General features: G+C 43.4%; 1 protein-coding gene across 1 annotated transcript in view; it reads right to left on the reverse strand.

The window, feature by feature from the left end:
* Nucleotides 1–9,338, reverse strand: part of MBOAT1 (membrane bound O-acyltransferase domain containing 1) — a 56,723-nt gene extending 47,385 nt beyond the window's left edge. The window contains exon 1 of the mRNA XM_065753317.1: nucleotides 9,244–9,338. Within this exon, the coding sequence (XP_065609389.1) occupies nucleotides 9,244–9,333 (90 nt within the window). The 5' untranslated portion in view covers nucleotides 9,334–9,338. The remainder of the gene's footprint in view (nucleotides 1–9,243) is intronic.
* Nucleotides 9,339–9,647: the final 309 nt, after the last annotated feature.

Consider the following 9,647-nt stretch of genomic DNA (forward strand, 5'->3'; position numbering starts at 1 on the left):
CAGGAGCAACTTCACTTGATTTCCAATGCAAAGGAAAGCAATCATGAGGCAACAGGAGCCAGCCTCACTTTTTCCTTCTTAGGATTTAGGGGAAAAAAAAAAAGACCTTACATCTTAGAATTATGAAAGCGATGCTCCCATTATGCAGTAACAAGCAACTTACTGTCCAAGAGAAAAAGTACAGGAACAAAACTCCAGAAACTTGAAACCAGCTCTTCTCAAATTATACCGTAAACTTGAACATAGCTGGGGTAAAGAAATTTAACAGACACATAAGTTACATAAATAATTGGAAGTTCCCCTTCAAGTAAGCCCTTTACATGTCAATCCTAAAAAAATGCTTTAAACAAACTAGTACATCTGCACTGCTAGCCTGCAATATTTATTTCCATCTATCAGAAAGTTCTGTACTATTAATACCTGGCCATCTCAAAAGCAGCCAAAAAAACTATTCCAGGTTTGATCATATTTTTATTTATTTATTTAAAAGCAAACTTAAGCTCTCTTAAATTACAGATGGAATCTTTCCCACTGCTACACCTAGTTTCCTGATGCTGGGAAGCACCCGAGTGTGTCCATTACATTGGACAAGGGAAAGGAGCTTGGAGGGAAATGACAGAAACACGGGTCCTCACTGATGGTTTGAAGCATCTCTAGGACACAGCCAGCAAGTAAATGAGGTCTGCAGGCAGAAGCAGTCAAAATAATTGCAAAGAGCTGATCCTAGATATTGGAAACAGAGAAACACCTGACATTTAGGGTCTCCTAAACTAGCCTTATACATCACCCTTATTAGCAAGAAAAAGAAAAAAAAAGAGACAGATATGGAATCACTTTTCTCTTTGATTAAGCACTGGAATTCAACTGATTTAAAGCCTGTTCAACCCTAACTAAGCAAAGAAAAACAAGAGATCCAACTGAGACAGCCAGGCAAATGAGCTAACGGCATGTAAATTTATGGTTGATAAGCAGTTACATGACAGAGTAATGACTGGTATGTCAGATCCCCATCAAAGAATGAAGGAAGGCTACATCACAAACCTGCCACACCACATCAGAGTGAACAGACGGACCATTAAACTCAAACACAGTGCAAAAAACACACAGCATAACCTAAACTGAGAGGAAATGCTCAGCACAGAATCACAGAAATCACCAAGGTTGAAAAAGACCTCCAAGACCATGCAGTCCAACCACCCACCTACCACCAGTACTTCCCCACTGAACTATATATCTAAGCACAACATCTAAGTGTTTCTTGAACACCTCCAGGGTCTCAATCACTTCCCTGGACAGCCTGTTCCAACACTTGACCACTGAATAAAATAACCAGTTACAAAAAGAAGAGATGTAGACGGGAAGACATTGCAAAGCATACACGTGGACAGTTTCTTTCAATATAAATCAACAGGACAGCTGTAGCTTGAGCTCCTTGAATGCAGAACACTGGGCAGGTGAGTTCCTGAGTGCTGGGCTGCCTTCCCTGCAGATATGTGCTCCCTGCTGTACCAGGGTAAAGAAACTCAAGCAATGCACCCAGTGCTGAGTCAGGCCCCAGGAGAGGAAGAGGGCTGTGGCAGCCACCCGCCCATAATGTCAGCAGCCACACTCTGGGCTGACAGCTGCAGCTCAGTATCCAGAGGTGTCAGCCAGTAGGCTGTCACCAAAGAAGGGACAAACCCTAAAAGCAGCCTGCAAAATAAAAGATTTCCCTTTTAAGCTGTTACGTATTTCACTCTGGATACTCATGTTTTTTGTATAAACATCTAAGTCTTCGCTGGCTCTGGGCAAGTTCTTGGCCTCAGCAGCATCCTGTTGAAATTAGTTTCACTGACCAATTTTGGAATGCACAAAAAATCATTTTAATCCCTGTCGAATCTGCAGCCTTCAACATTATCACATCTTTCTGTTCATGTGGAGAAACACTGGGGGATGGAAAGGAAGAAGCCCTAAATCTAGTTCCCTTATACCACTTGTGTATACTTCCACCATTACCCCTTTTTAGCAGTCATATTTCTAAGGCAGACGGTCCAGTTCCTTCACTTCACTTCTGCATGTTTAAGAAGAGAAGTCCACCTCGTATTTGTTTTCACCTTTTTACCTTGTTCACATTTTTATTTTTGTTTCATGGCAAAGAATACCTATAACCATCCTTCAGCTGATGTGTACAACTACAAGACAGAAACATAAATATGCTATGCTTCCCCTTCTACCCTGGAACATTCCTGGTTCTAATACATATGTTATTTGCTGTTTAGCACCAGCGGAATCTTTCTAACACTTTCTTCTTCCAAACTGCAGAGCCCGTTTTTCTCTCTGCAGCTGCAGACTTGCCATCAGGAACAAGGATCCTAGTGGAGAAGCAGCAAGAAAAGTAATGCTACACTGAAGTTACATACTCCAAAGAAAAAGTAAATGTTTCCACTTAGAAGTCTATTATATTTCACCACATACCACAGCAATGTGCCTACACTTTTAGCATAGTGGTACAAAACAGGCAAAAAATAAAAAATAAAATAAATAAAAAAATAACAGAGTGTAGTGTTATTGTTGCTGTGGCAACTACAGACCACAAATTTTTGCCTGAAGGGAATTAGAATGAACACAAACATAGACACAAAGGCATAAACAGCTGTGGGCGGTAACAGTACCTACAACTCACTGTGGATGTAAAACACAGTGCCATCAGAAACTGGATGTAAATCAAAGAATAAGTCCTTTAGGTTCCCAGTTGCTGTCTCCAAATCATTTGTCTACACTTGTTTTCCCTCATCTTTGTTACAGCACATGCTGTAAAACATTTCCAGAAATGCTGTAGTGTAAGAGGTACAAATATAAGATAAATTAAACTAAGAAACAGCAGTATTTCTGAGTGAATGAAGTAATTCTAAAAACATCTCTCCTGCAAATAAATAAATCACTGATCTAACCAGCTGGAAACGGATGGTGCAAATACTTACTGCAAACCTTCAGTGGTCTGAAACTGCTCTCGCTGTGCATACATGAGATACACAAAGTCAATATTGTACTATTCTTTAACACTCCTTTGCACTGATAACAGGAAAAACCTACTTTCAGTAGTTTATAATGCTGTTTAAACTAGGCACAAGAGTTAATAATTAAATCTTTTCTGCTCAACTGTACTTGGGGGAAAAAAAAAAAAAAAAAAAAAAAAAACCACCACAACAGTATGTGTGAGCATGAAAACAAGAATGAAAATTATCTGAGAAATGTTGGGAGCAGTGGGTCCTCAAATGTCCTGATTTTTTTGCCTTGTTTCCTTGCTTTCCCCATTCCTGCCTTACCTGCACACCAGCGCCAAACGACACTTGAACAAGAAACCACAAATGAAGAAACTGATCAAGGCGATCTAGAGCTTTTGTCAGAAGCCCAGGGCCTGCTGAAGGAGCAAATGATCACTCTGTGCATGAAAGCCAGCAGCTGAAGTTGTTTTCTTGGCCTGGAATAGCTATTGATTTATTATTATGCATGTAATCCAAAAGAACTGATCTAAAGGAATATTTTCCTTTCCCTGTTTTCCCCTCTCAGTTCTCCAGCCTGACTTGCTCCATGAACTGGAAGGCTGCAAAATATAATCTGATATTGAATGGAATATTGGAAATCTTTGAGATTGTCATATTTTGGTCTAGGACCTACTAGGCAGATACACGCACTCAGGCATATCTGCCCTTCAAATAAGTCATCGAGACAGACAGCCTAAATGATTCCAGGAAGCATCCCACTCACTATGGTACAGAGTTCATTCACAAGAGGACACACCCAGAAGACACTGGCAAAATCCCTATTATCCAACAAGCCCTCCACCCAGAAACACCAGGCAAGTGTTTGGAGTCCTTAAACACCACCTGCACAAAACATCCAGAGAGAGATGAGGTACTGGAAAGCAAGAAAGAAAATTCATTGTAGTATCTAGTACTTGTTTTGCCTAGGACCAGACAGCACTGTGAAAGCATGCTATAAACAGATCATTAACTCTTTTTAGTCTGTGAGGTATCAATCCTGCAGTTTTTGGGGAAAAAAAATAAATAAACCAGCAGAAACTTTCCAAGTTGGTAAAACTGTCTAATTAACAATTACTGTTTTGAGGTTTGGTTTAAAAATTGCCATTTGCATATTTTAGTATTATTTATAGAAGAATGATGGATGGCTACTACTGGGGAATTTCTCATGTTTCAAATTTTGAAACATCTCTGTTCCTGAAATACACTTGCAAGTTTTGTTTACTCACATCATTAAGATAACTGTTTTCTTACTTGAAAATTTCTTATTGTGAGACAAGTCTGAAACAGTCAAGACTATTTCCCATTCAACTCCATTAAGGATGAAACATTATGTAAGCAGCTAAAAAGAGAGTTTAAAATAAGCACTGACATCAGAAACTATTGCTAGTATTTTTCGTTTTGCTGTCCTCCAAAGCTGTGTAAAATGTCTTGAGCCAGGAAGAAAAAGGACTAGTGAAAATTAACTTTTCAAATTAAGCTCTTAAAAAGGGATAAAGATCAAATCCAACCTTTCCCTGGGAAGTGATCGACCGAAGGGTTTTCCTTTCATCATTTTTCTCCAAGTGCAGTTCTGCCTGCTTGCCAAGACTGACCTGATATGGAACAAGCTGGTTTCCACCCAAAAGTAGCCAAACAAGCCTGACCAGCACTGTACCCAGAAGAAACCATCAAATTCATGACAGAGATGTTGGCTGTGCTGACGTTAGCAAGAAGCAAGGCCCAGAGTAGATGTGAAGAGCAAACCAGCTGAAGCATTGTAGGGTCCTGGAACCTGTCCTGGGGGCTTCACCTGGTCTGAAAGCAACCCAGTTCTCTAGATGCTCTGCGTACGCTTCATATATGAAGCAGTCAAGTGGGGACAGTCAGTAGATTTGCTATGTTACATTAACATAGACACTCATTGGCAGAGGACGGTAAAAGCCTACGTATCAGACTGTGTAATTCTAAGAGTAAACCTGACTGCCTGGAAGCCTTCTATATACTCCCACTTGACTGCCTGAGCACCCAGAAGACTTGAGCTTCTAAGCTCTGAAGGCCACCTGTAACTCCCAGCTCATATACATGATTGTTTCACCCCAAGAGAAACTCAGCTTGCTGACATCAAACCCTTCACTTGGTTTTCGATGAGTACAAAAGTTCAGATTCACCTCTGCACTGATGCTCAGTCCAGTGCTCAGGGAACACCAGCACCATCTGCAGTTTGGCAAGCCTTCATCCAGAGCTGCCCACTCCCACTAACTGCAACAGCAGCCAAGGAGCAGCCAAGGCACTAAATAACACACCAGACCAGCCGACACACAGCAAATCCCAAGCACCAGGGTCCCCCCTGCTGCACTGAGCCAGCTCTGTGCTCACTGCCTAGACCCCTACACCAAAGACCAGGATGGTCCACCACTATTTCAAGCCATCTCAAAATAGCTGTGGGGCACAGCTAAACCATTCCAAGAATGATTAACGCACAGGGAAGGCTTCAGGAAAATTTACGCAACACTCTTAATGTTTATTTTTCCAGATATCATTTAACACAAATGAGAAGGAAAGTGCTTAAAAAGGGGAAAATTGCAAGCAGCTGATTCCAGTTGCACTTTTGCCTCTTGCCAAATTAAAAAGTTAATAGGACAGACTTTATTTCAAGGAATGAAGGGATGTGGAAACATTTACACACATAGTATCAAGAGATCATCCACGCGGACCAAGATTGTGATGCCAAACCAAGTGAGAACAGAACGAAAATGGCAGTGCATGTTCCTAAGGCAGAGGAAAATGCATATCATGCAACTGTTAATAATAACCGACCTGAACAGAAAGCAATGCTCTGAAGGTAGCCCTACCCTTAGGGAAGCGTGGTGCCTCCACCCTAGGGCTGATTCAGTGATATCTAGCATCCCAGAGCCTGCACAAGCAGGTACAAGCAGAAGGGTGGATTTGCTCCTGAAGCACAGGAAGGCTGGGTAGCCTGTGGGCACCACAAACCCCAGTGGGACCCAAAACAGGGCCGGCAAGACTGTGTTTCTGTTCTTCAGTGGAGTGGTGTGTCCTTTATTTCTTTTGTGAGCTATAGTTCTTCAAAATCTGGGTACTGAAAAGTCAGAAATACAGCAACATTAAAGCTGTTTTCGGCAAACCTATGGAGTGCCTCTATGTAAATGTGTGATGCTAGGGTGACTTCAAATATCATTTTTCTCAGAGAACCAGGGTTTATACAGCCTTATTTTTTTCCACTTGAGGGCGTGTCAAGCAGGAGGCAGTGAATCTGACAATGCTGTTGCAATTCAAATTTAAAACACTGAATTTTCAACTGTAGTATGACTGGCATTAAGAAATCAGAATTTAGCAGAGTTCATACCAAACATAAAAAGATGTTGCTGTTACCATCAAGAAGCTTTTTTCAAGTAAAAAAATCAGACATTAACTACACTTATGTTTTCAATGAACTTCTATCTTCAGATCCTGCCTCAATCTGTGACAAATTAATTTTTTCATCAGCACTACATCTTCTAATGTTTCCATGAAGACCATTAAGGAAACCCCAAAGTTTCTTGCCCAAGTCTGCAGAGTTCCTAGAAAGCTAAATTTTTGTCTTCTTAGACTGCAAAAGCTGAATTAGAAAAGCCATGCAAAGAGGCTCAGGACTAATAAACCCTCTGACTAGCTGAAACCAAGAAGTGGGGAAGAAATACTTAAGTTGAAGGAAAAAAATGATAAATTTAACAACCCTACAATTTCGAGATCAGAATTTCTGTTGATGCTTGTTAAAGGAAATGTACATATATATACACACATATAAAAATAATAATAAAAACCACAACACAATTTGTGAGCATGCTTTGAGTTATTCCAACCCAAGGAATGGGCAGAAAGTCTTCTCTAATACTTCAGCTATTTCAAGTCTCAGATATGTGCTCTTCAGCCCCTCAAAGAGTTAGTGTTTGATTTAAGCTGTTGCCAAAACAGAAATATGCAGCAGTGAAAGGACAAACTATGGCATACAACTACCAGCCAAAGCACCCAACGTTATGCATGAATGCACATTTTTCACCTTTGTGGCAACACAGCAGGCCTTATCAATGAAGATCCTCCGATACAAACATGAGACAATGTTCATATACTGTATTTTTTTGAGGGACGTTCCTTGAACACCTAATACATTTCCTTGAAAATCAACATCCTTCATGCTGTCAGAGGCAGGTGAGGGTCAGGCCTGCTAGCAGCTCTGGTTTGCTGTACCACAGCTGATAAACAGCACTTTGAGACAGTTACTGCCAAGGCAACAGGTAACCCAGGATATCAACGGGCTGTACTGCAAAACAACCCTGAGATACAAAACTCTGAGATCAAATGTCTTCACCCTTCAAACCTTGATGACATCTAGAGATACCTAGAGGTGAGGAAAGCATAGCAAAAACATCATATGGATAAATGGTGTCACTAAGCAGACTTTCAATATAACTTCTAATATAAGAGTATTTCTTTCTTCATTTTATTTATCCAAAATGCATTTTGTTTAGAGAAATTATGCTGTTTAATCTCTAATTACCGTATCTCACTGATTTGTGCCTGAGGAAAACATCACAAAAATCAGTGACTTAGGGTGCACGTGACAAAAAAGGAAAGAAGTATTTTGCCAAATGATACTGGAGGGATGGTGTTCCTGAACTACTGATCTGTGGCATATGTGACAAGAAAAACAATACGCCTCACACCACTTCTCCCCATCCCAACCCACCCCCTACTTTTCCCAAATGTTGCTGTAGGTGTGTCATTGGCCCAGCCAGATATTTTTAGCAGACAAGTCAGCTAAACTTCAAAGTCTGCTTCCCTGGGAGATGAGGATGAATTGAACACAGAGTCTTTTCATCCTCTTTCAAGCTCATTAATCTTGTTACTGAATATAGCTCTCCTTAAAAATAATATTTCAATGCTAAATTCAAAGATAAATCATCCATTAAAGAGACAAGTAAATGTACTCTGAGACTTTGGGATTATATTAGCATCTTAAGTAGCAAACACTGTTATGTTCTTATGCAATACGGTGCCTAGTAAATAAAATGTGAATAGCCTGCCGGGTACATCATGCAGCTACGAATTACACCCTCTGGAAGTCACCATGGTTTTCAACATCATCGTTAGTAAAATGAAGAAAGCAACCTATGTGAAAAATGATATTTTTCAGTTTCAGCGCTGTTTTCATCTCTGACAAAAGAGCTTCTCAAGAGATGACAACACATTTTCCATCTACCATGGCTGTAACCTTCATAACCTTGCTTTGAAAAGGTAACAATCACTAGTTTTATTTTTCCTAACTTCTGCTCCACTCTTTTTCCGACCTTTCTCATCGGTTAGAACCTCCCTGAGAGCACAGAGAAACCCAAAGAGAGATCTCCAGAAGCCCTGGCACTCAGCATGGCCCCACACAGTGGTGGGAAGTCCCTCTGCTCACCGTGTGTGCTCGAGGAAAACAAGCAAGCGCACCAGTGCCTGCTGACAGCAACAGGGACAGGCTGTCCCCGGGACAAACACAGTGCACAACCAGACACAGAGGATTTTCCCCACAGACAGCACCGCCTTTATGCCACCCTCATCAGGGTGCTAAGAGCTCAGAAGGAAAACCTGCAGTTGGCCCGGTGTTGTTAGAACATCATAGAATCTTTAGTTGGACCTTTAAGAAAGGTCATCGAGTCTTTATTACCTGGTGAGTCAGGCAGCCTAACCTAACCCCAAGCAGCTATGGGGCTGCGGATGTACCAGAGAGGCAAACGTATGCTACTCATGGCTCCAGTTTGCTCATCGCAGGGCAGAGCGCTCCTAACATGAAATGACTGCTTTTCACGGCGACACGGATACTCACAAGCTTTGATCATTTGGCGGTTTTTACGTTGAGCAGCAAAAAACCGCTTTCTGTTAAAAAAAGGGAAAATCAGCACGTTCTGGGCGTTAACCTCCGAAACGCTGCACTTCTTGCACAACTTCGCAAACCAACAGTAAGAAGCGGCTCCCCAGCACCAGCCCCTCTACCCACAGAAAACAGCCCCGCTCCCAGCCTCAACTTCCTCGTCCGTGAAAGCGCACAGGACGGCGCAGGTGCGTGCGGACACTGACAACGCAAGGCGGGGAGGTCAGCACAGCCTGCGAGATACCGGGCATCGCGCCGCGACATCCCCATCCCCAGCCATCCGCCAGGGCACCGGACGCCGAGCCCTCCCCGAGCTCCGCGCCTCACCTGATCCAGCGGGATGCCGAGCAGAGCGCTCAGCGGGTGCAGCAACGTGGAGCCGGTGGTGCGATGCGGGGCTGCGGGCGCCTCGGCCATGCCGCATCCCCGGCGGCGGTGACAACGAGCCCGGAGGCGCCGCCGACACCGCCCCGCTCCGCCCGCCTGGCCGCGGGAGGCGCCCGGCAGGGCGGGGCCGCACGAGCGGCCGCCCTCGCGGCCGGAGCCGGGGGGAGGGGGTAGCGCGGCGCCGACGGCGGCACGGCGGTTCCCGCCCCGAGCCCGCCCTCACCTGCCGCCTCGGCGCGGAGACGCCCGTGGACGGTGCGTTACGACGGCTCCGGGCGGGCTCGGGGTTGGTTTGTGACGAGGGCTGTCCTGAATTGTGCCTGGCGGAAGCGCTGCTTGTTTGG

The sequence above is a fragment of the Cyrtonyx montezumae genome, unplaced genomic scaffold (assembly GCF_038088225.1).
Source record: "Cyrtonyx montezumae isolate F1298 unplaced genomic scaffold, pur_monq_1.0 scaffold_8, whole genome shotgun sequence".
In the NCBI taxonomy this organism is placed as follows: Eukaryota; Metazoa; Chordata; class Aves; order Galliformes; family Odontophoridae; genus Cyrtonyx; species Cyrtonyx montezumae.